This window comes from Bufo gargarizans, chromosome 4, assembly GCF_014858855.1.
Source record: "Bufo gargarizans isolate SCDJY-AF-19 chromosome 4, ASM1485885v1, whole genome shotgun sequence".
Taxonomy (NCBI): Eukaryota; Metazoa; Chordata; class Amphibia; order Anura; family Bufonidae; genus Bufo; species Bufo gargarizans.
The window spans coordinates 221905716-221921365 of NC_058083.1; the positions used below are offsets into that span (position 1 = coordinate 221905716).

A 15650-nucleotide genomic window follows, 5' to 3' on the forward strand; every position below is an offset into this window, starting at 1 on the left:
ATTAAATACAATGAGCGGGGTCCATGTAGTAGAATACAGTCACTGCACGGGCCCCGCTGTCATTATAAAACCAGATGCGACCCCCACCCCCTGTATTGGGGGTCATTCACACAACAGGGACACTGTTATGGAGGGGATCTGTGGATGACACATAGCATAAGATGCTATATATGTGTCATCCACAGATCCCCCCATAACAGTGTCATCCACAGATCCCCATAACAGTGTCACCCACAGATCCCCCATAACAGTGTCACCCACAAATCCCCCATAACAGTGTCCAAAAATAGTAAAACCGCAGCAGTCTCTTGTCTCTTTAATCCCTTTATTTCATCAAATTCATTCGACGTTTCGACCTGGACGGTCTTTTTCAAGCAACTGACAATACAACTTTACCAGGCTTAAATACCCTTCTACAAGGAGGAGCTAACACACATATCAAGAAAACGTGCAAAAAATAAAAAATAATAATAAATCATGGACCTAGTACATATGTCAAGAATAGTAATACATCATGGACACTCTTGCGACTTCTAAGTCTAAGCATCATGTCAAAATTTGCATATATATATATATATATATATATATATAAAAGTAATGGTCATCACTTACTTTGGCAACCCTTGTGGACTGCTGGTGGGGGTAAAAAACGGGATGAGCATGTAATAATCGGCATGTCCGTGTTCCTTGCGTCTGCGCAGGTGTGCGGTTGCTTGCAGAGGCAGGACGCGCGCAAAAAAAAATAAAGTCGCTGCATCTCCTAGAGCGCAGTGGGCCTGCGCGTCGGAACTTCTCTCACGCCTGCGCAGTGGAAAAATAGCTGTGCGCAGGCGCGGACCCACGCAGGCGCACTGAAGGCTGATGTCCAATGACCCATTGTGCAGGCGCCAGTAACGGTGCTCGTGCATGCGCAGCAATGCATTGTCAGCCGGCATGATACCATCACATTAGTTGCGTTCTACCCTATGCGGTGCCTAGTATATCGTACCCATTGTATAGTATGAGGGCACTAAGTGAGGGGTGTCAGGTGGGGCAATGTTTAATAATAATTATTACAGCATAGGATAGTTTATTTAAATAGGTGTCAGCAAAGTGTATTACATGTATACTTATGTCATACAGCCCTCTCTGGTACCATGACCAGTGGGAGGAGAAAACTCCAATGTGGGCAATATAAATGTGTCTCAATACAGTAGGGGGTGGTCAGAGGATATAAAGCATGGACAATGGTAGAACCACACAGGGGTATGCAGCCACCACATAGTCCTGACACATTCAACGCTTAGGGTCACATTGTGAGGGGGTCCAACCGGATAAACGGGAGGAAACCTCTTCTCGTGCCCGCCATTGCGTTTGGTAAAAGTCGGCCCATCCCCCCATAACAGTGTCCTCAACAGATCCCCCATAATAGTGTCATCCACAGACCACCATTAGTTCAAAAACACACCTTTTGGTTCATAATTTTTGTTTCTTATTTTCCTCCTCAAAAACCTTGGTGCGTCTTATGGGCAGGTACGTCTTATAGGGCGAAAAATACGGTATATACTTTCTATATAGTGTAGTTAGGTAGTGCAGCTTTTGTTTGCGGTTTTGCTGCGTTACCTCAGCTACAGATAGTGACAAACAACATTGGAACAAATAATTTCTACTGGTGTGATATACAGGTACCAGTTGCCCCCCCCCCCAAAGAAAAGTGATTGAAGCAGGGGTGTTATATACCAATTATATACTTTCTGTATAGTGCATTTGGGTAGTGCATCATTGGTTTGCGGGTTTGCTGCGTTACCTGAGCTACAGATAGTGACAAACAACATTGGAACAAATAGTTTCTACTGGTGTGATATATAGGTACCAGTTGCCCCCCCCCCTTCCCAAATAAAAGTGATTGAAGCAGGGGTGTTATATACCAGTTATATCCTTTCTTTATAGTGTATTTGGGTAGTGCAGCATTGGTTTGCGGTTTTGCTGCGTTACCTCAGCTAAAATGTCCTCTGATTAAGATACATATTTTTTGTTGGAATTTTTGTCATTGATCCCCCTCTAGTATGTCACTGTCCATGTTGTGGGACTATTTGTACACTTCTATTAACTATTTGGTGGCTGCAAATAGGACCTGAAGGTTTTTTAAGTTCGCCTGCAATTAAAGTGAATGGGGCCTGCTGCAAATTTGCGGTTCGCAAACATTTGATTGCGTTCGTGAACCATCCCGGACGATATTCATACATCACAAACTTTTTTGTGCTAAAATATATGTATTTTTTTACCATCTTTTATATATATATATATATATATATATATATATATATTATGTAAAACCTACATGATAAATTACAGTAATAGTTTTGCATTGTATGTACATAGTTTTTCTTCTTACCATCAAATATCTCGAGTTCATCAAACTGTTTTTCACTTTGAAATGTATCAACAAATATTGATATATTGTAGCCTGGTTCAACCTTAATGGTCCATGAACAAGTCTGAGAATTAAGATAGTTCCCTGGATAACCAGGACTAAGGATCACTCCAGAAGAATCCAGGCGAATCTCATTTGCAGGACATTGTGCTGTAATAGATTAAAAAAGGAACAGAATAAAATCCATTGCAATGGATGGACCAACCAGTTTATGTGAACAAACAAAAAGAATATCCTATAGTTATTCCCATATCAAAGATATAACATTTATGCTATGGTATATTTCAAACATACATGCACTATATGAGTCCAGAGGATGCATTTTGTGTTGCCTTTTTGCATTCCCTGCAGATTTTGGGTGGTGTCTGGTCTATAGGCCTCCAGGCCTGTTGCATGGGACATGTGTGCGCTCACTCTTGACCTCTTAAAGATCCTTCAAATATGTCCAAAGGCTTCACCAGCCAAAGGATGGTCATCCCTATGTATTTAAGGTGCCCTTCCCAGTCCTTAGTTACTAGCAAAAGTGTGATTCTCTGACATATACAGTACTCTTGTCTATCGCCCGTATGCCCTCACCTTAGCCTGTTTCTCATATTGCCCATTGCTGCCTGCCCTAACCTTGGACTTGTTTCCTGGATTTCTTTGTATGCAGCCTGCCCCAAACTTAGCCTATTACCAGTCTACAAATACTGCATGATCCCTTGGTGCCCTACAGTGAAGACCAGATTCCTGTATTGGGTTGAAAGACAAAAAACTAGGGGACCGCCAGGATAATACCCTTAGAGTTTACCCAAAGTAAAACTGGTTAGTTAACCCCTTAGGGACCCATGACGTATCGGTACGGCATGTTTCCCGAGTCCTTAAGGACCCATGACGTACCGGTACGTCATGAGTTTAAATTGAGATTGTGGCGCCCCAGGGGTTAATCCGCACAGGATGCCGGCTGAAATCATTCAGCCGGCATCCTGTCACAACGCCTGGGGGGGTCATATGACCCCCCCGTATCGGCGATCGCAGCAAACCGCAGGTCAATTCAGACCTGCGGTTTGTTGCTGTTTCTGCTGTTTCTGAAAAAAATATGGCTCTTAGACTATGGAAACACTAAAACATAATTTTTTTGTTTCAAAAATTAAATCATGGTGTAAAACTTACATAAATAAAAAAAAGTATACATATTAGGTATCGCCGTGTCCGTATCGACCGGCTCTATAAAAATATCCCATGAGTTAACCCCTCAGGTGACCACCGTTAAAAAAAGCAATTTTTTGTCATCTTACGTCACAAAAAGTGCAATAGCAAGCGATCAAAAAGTCATATGCACCCTAAAATAGTGCCAATAAAACAGCCATCTCATCCCGCAAAAAATGAGACCCTACATAAGATAATCGCCCAAAAACTGAAAAAACTATGGCTCTTAGACTATGGATAAACTAAAACTTTTTTTGTTTTAACAATGAAATCATTGTGTAAAACTTACATAAATAAAAAAAAGTATACATATTAGGTATCGCCGCATCCGTGACAACCTGCTCTATAAAATTACCACATGATCTAACCTTTCAGATGAATGTTGTAAATAACAAAAAAAAAACGGTGCCAAAAAAGCTATTTCTTGTTACCTTGCCGCACAAAAAGTGTAATATAGAGCAACCAAAAATCATATGTACCCTAAACTAGTACCAAGAAAACTGCCACCTTATCCCGTAGTTTCTAAAATGGGGTCACTTTTTTGGAGTTTCTACTCTAGGGGTGCATCAGGGGGGCTTCAATTGGGACATGGTGTAAATAAACCAGTCCAGCAAAACCTGCCTTCCAAAAACCGTATGGCATTCCTTTCCTTCTGCGCCCTGCCGTGTGCCCGTACAGCAGTTTACGACCACATATGGGGTGTTTCTGTAAACTACAGAATTAGGGCCATAAATAATGAGTTTTGTTTGGCTGTTAACCCTTGCTTTGTTACTTGAAAAAATATATTAAAATGGAAAATCTGCCAAAAAAGTGAAATTTTGAAATTGTATCTCTATTTTCCATTATATCTTGTGCAACACCTAAAGGGTTAACAAAGTTTTTAAAATCAGTTTTGAATACCTTGAGGGGTGTAGTTTCTTAGATGGGGTCACTTTTAGGGAGTTTCTACCCTAGGGGTGCATCAGGGGGCTTCAAATGGGACATGGTGTCAAAAAACCAGTCCAGCAAAATCTGGCTTCCAAAAACCAAACGGCGCACCTTTCACTCTACGCCCCGCTGTGTGGCCGTACAGTAGTTTACGGCCACATATGGGGTGTTTCTGTAAACGGCAGAGTCAGGGCAATAAAGATACAGTCCTGTTTGGCTGTTAACCCTTGCTTTGTTAGTGGAAAAAATGGGTTAAAATGGAAAATTAGGCAAACAAATGAAATTCTCAAATTTCATCCCCATTTGCCAATAACTCTTGTGCAACACCTAAAGGGTTAACAAAGTTTGTAAAATCAGTTTTGAATACCTTGAGGGGTGTAGTTTATAGAATGGGGTCATTTTTGGGTGGTTTCTATTATGTAAGCCTCGCAAAGTGACTTCAGAGCTGTAGTGGTCCCTAAAAATTGGGTTTTTGTAAATTTCTGAAAAATTTCAATATTTGCTTCTAAAGTTCTAAACCTTGTAACATCCCCAAAAAATAAAATATCATTCCCAAAATAATTCCAACCTGAAGTAGACATATGGGGAATGTAAAGTCATCACAATTTTTGGGGGTATTACTATGTATTACAGAAGTAGAGAAACTGAAACTTTGAAATTTGCAAATGTTTTGTAAATTAGGTATTTTTTTATGCAAAAAAAAAAAAAATTTTTGACTTCATTTTACCAGTGTCATGAAGTACAATATGTGACGAAAAAACAATCTCAGAATGGCCTGGATAAGTCAAAGTGTTTTAAAGTTATGAGCACTTAAAGGGACACTGGTTAGATTTGCAAAAAATGGCCAAGTCCTTAAGGTGAAATAGGGCTGAGTCCTTAAGGGGTTAAACCCTAATGTAGGAACAATATCTCTCTTTCAAAATGCTACCCAAACAAATCTTAAGATGTATAAAAATTGTAGGTTGAATTTTGATTCTAACAAATCGATTAGCTCATCTCTAACCAGCTAATCAGCTATATGCTCCTAATTTTCATCTTACTTTCTAAAACTCAACATGGAGAAAAAGGAATTATCTTTTCCTATTCCAATTCCCTAACCAGTGCAATCAATCACAGCTCATGGCTCAACACTTTTCCCAGTCTCACAAACTCACTGCCTCTAAATAACCTTGGACTCTGCCCTGTTTTTCTACCTCAACATTCAAGCCTATAACATGTTTTGCAACCTCCAATTGCCTTCTCTAAATTTTTCAAATCCACTTTGGGTAAGGCCACACAGAGTTTTTGGTGAGGTTTTGAAACAGATCTGTCTGCAATATTTTTTATTTTTTTGCCAAAGCCAGAAGTGGATTCAAAAGAAATGAGAAATTTAAAGGAAGCACTTATACTTCTCCATCCTGATGGATCCACTTCTGGTTTGGCTTAAAATGCTGCAGGCAGATCTGATTCAAAACCTCACCTAAAAACTGTATCCTTTCCTCTTATATATACTAATGCTAATACATATTCTATATAGTGAGGAACAGAAGTATTTGAACACCCTGTGATTTTGCAAATTCTCCCACTTAGAAATCATGGAGGGGTCTGAAATTCACATTGTTGGTGCATTCCCACTCTGAGAGAGAGAATTTTAAAAAAATATCAGGAAATCACATTGTATGATTTTTAAAGAATCTATTTGTCTTGCACTGCTGAACATAAGTATTTGAACACCTGAGAAATAGCAAGAATTCTGGCTCTCAAAAATCAGTTACTGTGCCTTCAAAAAGTCCACCTCTATTTCACTCATTAATCTAACTTAGTAGCACCTGTCTGAGCTCTTTAAAGACCCCTGTCCACCCCACAGTCAGTCAGACGCCAACTACTACCATGGGCAAGACCAAATAGCTGTCAAAAGGCACCAGAGCCAAAATTGTGGACCTCCACAAGACTGGAAAGGGCTACGGGGCAATTGCCAAGCAGCTTGGTGAAAATAGATCAACTGTTGGATCAATTGTTAGAAAATGGAAGAGGCTAAAGACGACTTTCAGTCTCCCTCGGAGTGGGGCTCCATGCAAGATCTCACCTCATGGGGTTTCACTGATGATAAGAAAGTTGAGGAATCAGCCCAGAACTAAAAGTGAGGAGCTGGTCAATAACATGAAGAGAGCTGGGACCACAGTTTCACAGGTCACTGTCGGTAGAACATTGCGCCGTCATGGTTTCAAATCATGCATTGCGCGAAAGGTTCCCCTGCTCAAGTTATCACATGTCCAGGCCCGTATGAAGTTTGCCAATGACTATCTGGATGATCCAGAGGAGGCATGGGAGAAATTCATGTGGTCAAATAAGACCAAAGTAGAACTTTTTGATCTAAACTTCACTCTTCGTGTTTGGAGGAAAAAGAAGGATGAGTTGCATCCTAAGAACACCATCCCTACTGTGAAGCATGAGGGTGGTAACATCATGCTTTGGGGGTGCTTTTCTGAGAAGGGTACAGGGTGACTGCATTGTATTAAGGAGAAGATGAATAGGGCCATTTATTGTGAGATTTTGAGCAACAACCTCCTTCCCTTAGTCAGAGCATTGAAGATGGGTCATGACTGGGTCTTCCAACATGACAACGACCCGAAGCACACAGCCAGGATAACCAAGGAGTGGCTCCGTAAGAAGCATATCAAGTTTCTGGAGTGGCCTAGCCAGTCTCCAGACCTAAATCCAATAGAACTTCTTTGGAGGGAGCTGAAACTCTGTGTTGCTCAGTGACAGACTCGAAACCTGACAAATCTAGAGGAGATCTGTGTGGAGGAGTGGGCCAAAATCCCTGTTGCAGTGTATGCAAACCTGGTTAAGAACTACAGAAAACGTTTGATCTCTGTAATTGCAAACAAAGGCTTCTGTACCAAATATTAACACTGATTTTCTCAGGTGTTCAAATACTTATGTTCAGTAGTGCAAGACAAATACATTCTTTAAAAATCATACAATGTGATTTCCAGATTTTTTATTTTTTATTCTGTCTCTCAGAGTGGGAATGCACCTACAATGTAAATTTCTGACCCCGCCATAATTGGCGAAATTGTAAAATTGCAGGGTGTTCAAATACTTCTGTTCCTCGCTGTAAATACTTTCATCATCTCTTGCCTTGATTAAAGTAGTGTCCTTTTATGTGATTTCCCATATAACACTTTTGTGCACCTCCAATCTATCATCAAGTTTGCTGCTTGTTTAATTAGTTCTCCCCTCTTTACTTGTTCTTTTACTCAAATTCAGATTAAAATGTTAACAATGGCATACAAGACCATCTATAACTCTGGAACTCACTACCCCAGTATATCAGACTTTCACCTACCTCAACCTTCAAAGGAAACCAGAAAACTCCCCCCTTCAGAAAAGACTACAACGTACAATAACCTGACTGACACTTCACAGTCATTCAATTCACATTTAATGCATTGTACTTATTTTACTTGTAATAATATCATCTTTGACTTATGGCAATGCCATAAACAGACATTGTAGGTGATATACACTACTTTTGCTTCCTATGTAAAGTATATATCTTATATACAGTATTTATCTATAGAAGAGGTACTGTATTTGGTTTGGACAAATGAAACATGGATTTGTGATGCAACTATTTATGCCTTTCAAGTTGCCATTCCTTTTTATGACCAAAATATATTTCAAAGTAAAAGGTAGCAAAACGAGACATGATATTCAGAATAACAGAATCTAGGAAGGTTTCCAAATTTCACAATAGATGCTTTCTGATGGGCAGTATAATTATAGACCTTTTCACCAAGCTGCAGACAATAAACTTTACCACTTCCTTTAACTGAATGAACAATGAGAAAAACATAATTATTGTTTCTTTCAGGAAGTTGCTAAAAATAAAATAGAAGCTATTTTGTATACAGACAGTGCAGAATCATGTACAGACTACATATTCAGCATTAAATGCATCATGTGTACTGAGACCACAGCCAGGTTGTTACCATTAAATACATTAAGGATGTTCAATTTTTGAAACTATAAAGCAGGTTGTGAAACCCACAAATTAGATTGTTTTGGCAAATGTCAAATAGTAGAAATAGCTTTGTCTTACAACTGGGTGTAAACTCTATCAGGGGCAACATTTTAGGAAAATTCCAAATGCAAATGGCATAATAGAGCAAGAATTTTCACAGCAACAATCATTAAGATTTAATGGCACAATTTTACAGATTTTCTTCTGTTTGAAACTGGGCACAACCTATATTGCTTTATTTGGGAAGTAGCAGTCTTGCTATTTTATGGAATTTTTTTTAATTTTTTTTATTGAATGTTCTTTATAATAACCTGTATCCTGAAAATCTACAAGGTACGAGGCTATAAGACAACTCGTGGTAATTCCAGAAAGAGGCTTGAGTTCAATTCTCTATTATAAAGGACTGTTTCAATGTTTAAAGCGATGAAATATTACTAGGATATTCTTTTACTAGTGCTAAGCAAGATTTCTTGAATTTGATTTTGATAAAATTTTGAGTAAATGAGACCTCAATAGAAAGTCCTCCAATTGCCCTGAAAAGTTGTGGACTACAATCTGGGGTCTCCTAGGACTGTATGCAACTTGTTTCAAGTTCTTTAAAGGTTCAGCTACACAGAAAACCCAACATTATTTCTCCCAAAACAGCCATCCCTGCCTTGTATTCTCATGTGGCAAAGAATGTGAGCTGCTCTTTGCAATTGTCACTGTGCAGCAGGGTGCATGCCATGGTGGACAAGTGGAGCAGCTGTTAGGAGCAGGGACATTACATGTCTTTCACGGCTCACTGTGTCACTGTTTTTGTGGCAGCTGTAAGCTTGAACCACAGCAAAAAGGCCAGGTCCTTTTGACACCTTCACTTTTGTGTCGGCTTGGTCCCCACAATAGGCACTTATCCATCTCCTCCTTCATGGACATCCTCCAGTCACCAACAGAGCAGGGCAGAGCATCACTACCACTTCTTATTATTATTATATGTGTCAGGTGAAGCGTTGCCATGTGGTATGGACTTCATTGGGTTGGAATAGCCAAATAGCCGATCACTTGTTAAAGTGCATCAAGCAACAAAGACCCCATTGGCTGTTTTCCCATTAACTTCAACTGGGCAAGGTTATCAGTGACAAAAGTTGCAACATAGTGGCTACACTGAACCTGGGGGAAAGACATTCATTGTGCACATGATTTAACTACTCATGTAACTCTTTTTAAAAGAAAAGTACACTGGCTTGCACAAGGTGCTGGAAATGTACATAAAACTGTCCTTACATTTCAGCCATTCTTAGGTGGCAAGGAATTATATACTGGCCTTGCAGCAACTGAATGGTCTGCCGTTACACCACTTAATCTGCAATGTTCTAACTCACTGGAATTTCAATTGGCACATGCTAGAATGTATGTCATGAACCAGACCACCTTAGCAAGGTACATGTGTTGTTTCAAGGTCAGGCAGTGGCAGGTCATCTGATACACCTGTCATATGCTGAAGCCCTTTGAAGAGGCCACACAAGTTGTAAGTAGGGACAGGTATGCATGAAAGATCTCATCTCCAGCATATTTGTCTTAGAACAGACACTGATGCTCATTCAGCAAGGGACAACATTAGAAGAAGAATAGCTAACACATCTTGCTGCTTACCCTCTAGCTGTTGAGGACCCACAAAGAGAAACTCCCAGGGAGGACGAAAGGATGATATTGATGACGACACTGGCAACAATACCCAACTATCTCAGTGGAGGGGCAGGGCTAAAAAGAACTGGCTCCTCAAGTATGATCAATTACTGACAAACATATCATTTATGTTATGCAGTCCGATGATTTCTGGATAGCCATACTTTTATTCCCTTACTATCAAAGCAAAACGGGGACTCTTTTCTTTCCTCTAAAAGGGAGGTCAAATTGCTTTATTACCAGGAAAACACTGTGTACTCAGCTTGCTGCAGCTTTCGGCAAGCATACACCTACCACCAGCATGTCTAAAAGGGAGCCCTTCTCTACCCCTCTTCAGGGTTACCCATATCTTGCGCTCTAGGCTGCCAAAAGCAGCAAAAACCACAGCAGTAGCAGCAGCCAGTTCAGTCTTTTCAATTTGATAGAACAGTTTTTTCATTCAAGTTACCTCTTGCTGTGACATAATAGTACATTAAATATCAGGAAGGTGTTAAGCAGGTGCAAGAAAATAAGTGTTAATAGTTTATTTTTTATCAATTAACAAAATGCAAAGCGACTGAACAAATGAGAAATCTAAATCAAATCAATATTCAAAATAGCATCAATTCCTCAAAGTACAGTTGCACAAAGTTTTTGAAGGAATTTGGCAGGGATGTTGTTCCAAACATCTTATTGGTTTTGTTACAGAATTAATTTGGAGCCATATTAGATGCCTCCTTGATGGTATTGAATGGTTGATAAGTATATGCCTGATTATCTTAGCAATGTGAACACACCATTAATCTTAACCAAATCCTCAACTCAATTTTCTAAAAATAATGCACCCCAAATCTGAACAGGTCCTCTACCATGCTTAATTTTTGACTCCAAAAACTCAATAATGTACTTCTCTACAGTCCTTTGGCAAACAAAATAATGTATTTAAAGGGGTTCTGCACTTTCATTTAACTGATGATCTATCCTCTGGATAAATCATCAGCTTCTGATCGGCGGGGGTCCGACACCCGGGACCCCCGCCGATCAGCTGTTTGAGAAGGCAGCGGCGCTCCAGCAGCGCCGCGGCCGTCTCACTGTTTACCACCGGGCCGCTGGCCCACTGACGTCACGACTAGTATCAACTAGCGTGGGCGCGACTAAGCTCCATTCAAGTGAACAGAGCTTAGTCGCGCCCACGCTAGTTGATACTAGTCGTGACGCCAGTGGCACGGCGGTAAACAGTAAGAAGGCCGTGGCGCTGCTGGAGCGCCGCTGCCGGAGCGCCGCTGCCTTCTCAAACAGCTGATCGGCAGGGGTCCTGGGTGTCGGACCCCCGCTGATCAGAAGCTGATGATCTATCCAGAGGATAGATCATCAGTTAAATGAAAGTGCAGAACTCCTTTAAATTTTTCATTTAAATTAGATTTCTCATTTGTTCATTCACTTTGTATTTTGATAAAACCTATTAACATTTAAATTTTTTAAAGCATTCTTACTTAACAGCATTTTTACAGACCTACCTAAAATGTTTGCACACTACTTTGTGTGTGTGTGTGTGTATATATATATATATATATATACAAAGGGAAAAATGGCGGCACTGGCTGCACTAGGAAAAACGGGTGCACGATCCTGGGGAATCGACCTCTCACCCCAACCAATATATCCAGAAAAAGGACGGCACTCCAGCAGAATGAAAGTGAAAAACTTCTTTTAATCGACCATACGGTGCAACGTTTCGGCTCAACTGAGCCTTTCTCAAGCAAAGGTACAAATCAGGTGAAGGCAAATATAAAGACTGAATCAAATCATGTGATCTCACCACACCCTGTGGGCGTGTTACAAAAGTGACAATTGCACAAACATAATATAATACACAATACAGGTGTCAGATAAGGCAAATTAAAAAATTACATGCATCAGGTATTAGCACATCTGGCTATAAATACATCAATCCAACATACATGTATGACATTTGCATATGTGAACGGGCGGATCCACAGGACAGACACATAGGGAGTGTGAACAGTCTGTGGATGCGTCCAGTGAGTATAAAAAAACCAACCGAGGGAGGAGCGAAGGGATGAACCGGAAGATACATATTATCGGCGAGGGGTCCCAACTATGCGATCAATGAGCACTGTGCACATAACACTGGACAAGAGCGGCGTGACTTCAATCAGGGGGCGGTGGCAGCTGGAGGACGCCGAAGCATCATCAGGGACAGCCTCCGCTCTTGCGTCATTGCAGCGTCACACGAATCAGCCTTGGTGCGTTGCGGCGCATGCCCAGTATGTATCCAGTCTCGGGACGCCATCTTGGAGACTGGAATATTGCCATTCCCCTGAATTCCGACACCAGACCTGTTATATTCGGATATCGCGACTCAGACCAGTACAGACAGACCTGGGACCAGATCGTCTACATACTGTGTATTGACCACAGCCCACCAGCATCATAGAAACCACGATGTGGAGGACTGTGTTGATCAAAGCTGTCTGGTTGCGCTCATATCCAAGAGGGCTCTCCTCCAGCAGGTCCCCAGGTGTCTCAGGGAGCAAATCTGTAATGGGGATAGAAAAAATAGCACCTGCACCATAATGGCCCAAAATAATCCCCCAACGCACACCGCGTCCAATGAAAAAATTATATATGTGAAACAACATAGTTTAAAAAAACCTTTCTCAAAAAGAACCGCATAGTTGTTGGCAGTATCACCCTGCCGTGTAGAACAATGCTTCCGCTTCATCCGTAAATTCCATCCCTCAGAATAATGGGTGCAAGTGAACTGTGAAGAGAAGAAAAAAAAGAGAAATTAAAATGAGTACATACTCTCAGTGTGTGCACAGAAGACATCGCAACACAACCTGCTAGACACTGGGGGCAAGCCAGCCCTCACACAACCTCCCCAAAGTTGAATTCTACGTTTAATCCATTTGGTCTGAGGCTATTGAGCCTATGGATCCAACCTAGTTCCCTACGCTTAAGTATCCTAGACCTATCCCCGCCACGTCTGGGCTGCGGCACATGGTCGATGATCCAAACTTTCAGATCACCTTCCCTGTGCCCAGCCTCAGAAAAATGCTTAGAGACCGGTAGATCAAGGCGTTTCTTCCGGATACTCAAGCGATGGTTGTTCAGGCGGGTCTTGAGATCTGTCGTCGTCTCACCCACATAGAGTAGATTGCACGGACAGGAAAGTACATAAATAACGTAGCTGGAGTTGCAAGTCAAATGAAACAGAATATTATGGGGTTCACCCGTGAGGGGATGAATGAATGTTTTTCCCTTCCGGATGTACCTGCAATTGACGCACCCCAGGCAGGGGAAACACCCCAAGCCTGGCTGCGTAAGTGCAGTCTGTCTGGATGGCCCCTTGGAGCCAATGTCGGCCTTGACCAACTGGTCACGGAGATTTCTTGAACGACGGTAAGAAAATAGCGGTGGACACTGAAACTCTGGTATCTCCTTGAAACAAGTCCCAAGGAGACCCCAGTGCTTCCTAATGACCTTATTGATAGATGAGCTAAGTTCATTATAGATAGATACAAAAGGAATCCTAGCTGTTTTCTGTACGGTCTTACGCTGGGACAGCAGAGTATCTCTATCAAAACCACGTGCCCTGACCATGTGTTGTTCCAATAGTTGTTTCGGGTACCCCCTATCGCAAAACCTCTTTGCCATGGACTCCAGGGACACATTGGACTCCTGTTCATCGGAGACGACACGTTTAACCCTCAAAAACTGTGAGAAAGGAAGTGACCGAACCATGCTCCTCGGGTGAGAGCTGTTGTAGCACAGGAAGGTATTGGTATCTGTGGGTTTAGTGTACAGTTGAGTATACAACACACCTTCATTGAACACAACCCTGGTATCCAAGAACTGAACATCCTTTTTGGAATAGACGAGGGTGAACTGTAAATTGGAGTCATGACTGTTCAAAAAAGCATGAAACTCAACCAGTTCCGCCTCGCTACCTGTCCATATGAGGAAGATGTCGTCGATGTATCTCCACCACCTCAGCACATGACTGAAGTGGTGGGACAAATAGACGACATCCTCCTCATAGCACCGCATGAAGATATTCGCATAAGTAGGGGCCACATGTGACCCCATGGCCACGCCCCGCTGTTGCAAATAATAGACATCCTTAAAAAGAAAATAATTGTGATAAAGGACAATGTTGAGGTTGTGTTCAATGAAGGTGTGTTGTATACTCAACTGTACACTAAACCCACAGATACCAATACCTTCCTGTGCTACAACAGCTCTCACCCGAGGAGCATGGTTCGGTCACTTCCTTTCTCACAGTTTTTGAGGGTTAAACGTGTCGTCTCCGATGAACAGGAGTCCAATGTGTCCCTGGAGTCCATGGCAAAGAGGTTTTGCGATAGGGGGTACCCGAAACAACTGTTGGAACAACACATGGTCAGGGCACGTGGTTTTGATAGAGATACTCTGCTGTCCCAGCGTAAGACCGTACAGAAAACAGCTAGGATTCCTTTTGTATCTATCTATAATGAACTTAGCTCATCTATCAATAAGGTCATTAGGAAGCACTGGGGTCTCCTTGGGACTTGTTTCAAGGAGATACCAGAGTTTCAGTGTCCACCGCTATTTTCTTACCGTCGTTCAAGAAATCTCCGTGACCAGTTGGTCAAGGCCGACATTGGCTCCAAGGGGCCATCCAGACAGACTGCACTTACGCAGCCAGGCTTGGGGTGTTTCCCCTGCCTGGGGTGCGTCAATTGCAGGTACATCCGGAAGGGAAAAACATTCATTCATCCCCTCACGGGTGAACCCCATAATATTCTGTTTCATTTGACTTGCAACTCCAGCTACGTTATTTATGTACTTTCCTGTCCGTGCAATCTACTCTATGTGGGTGAGACGACGACAGATCTCAAGACCTGCCTGAACAACCATCGCTTGAGTATCCGGAAGAAACGCCTTGATCTACCGGTCTCTAAGCATTTTTCTGAGGCTGGGCACAGGGAAGGTGATCTGAAAGTTTGGATCATCGACCATGTGCCGCAGCCCAGACGTGGCGGGGATAGGTCTAGGATACTTAAGCGTAGGGAACTAGGTTGGATCCATAGGCTCAATAGCCTCAGACCAAATGGATTAAACGTAGAATTCAACTTTGGGGAGGTTGTGTGAGGGCTGGCTTGCCCCCAGTGTCTAGCAGGTTGTGTTGCGATGTCTTCTGTGCACACACTGAGAGTATGTACTCATTTTAATTTCTCCTTTTTTTCTTCTCTTCACAGTTCACTTGCACCCATTATTCTGAGGGATGGAATTTACGGATGAAGCGGAAGCATTGTTCTACACGGCAGGGTGATACTGCCAACAACTATGCGGTTCTTTTTGAGAAAGGTTTTTTTAAACTATGTTGTTTCACATATATAATTTTTTCATTGGACGCGGTGTGCGTTGGGGGATTATTTTGGGCCATTATGGTGCAGGTGCTAT

General features: G+C 41.8%; 1 protein-coding gene across 1 annotated transcript in view; it reads right to left on the bottom strand.

Annotated features, from left to right (window-relative positions):
* The window catches only part of CSMD1 (CUB and Sushi multiple domains 1), a 2061198-nt gene that overhangs the window by 279001 nt on the left and 1766547 nt on the right, over positions 1-15650 (bottom strand). Inside the window, exon 47 of the mRNA XM_044291097.1 lies at positions 2375-2563. Coding sequence (XP_044147032.1) covers positions 2375-2563 — 189 coding nt within the window. The remainder of the gene's footprint in view (positions 1-2374; positions 2564-15650) is intronic.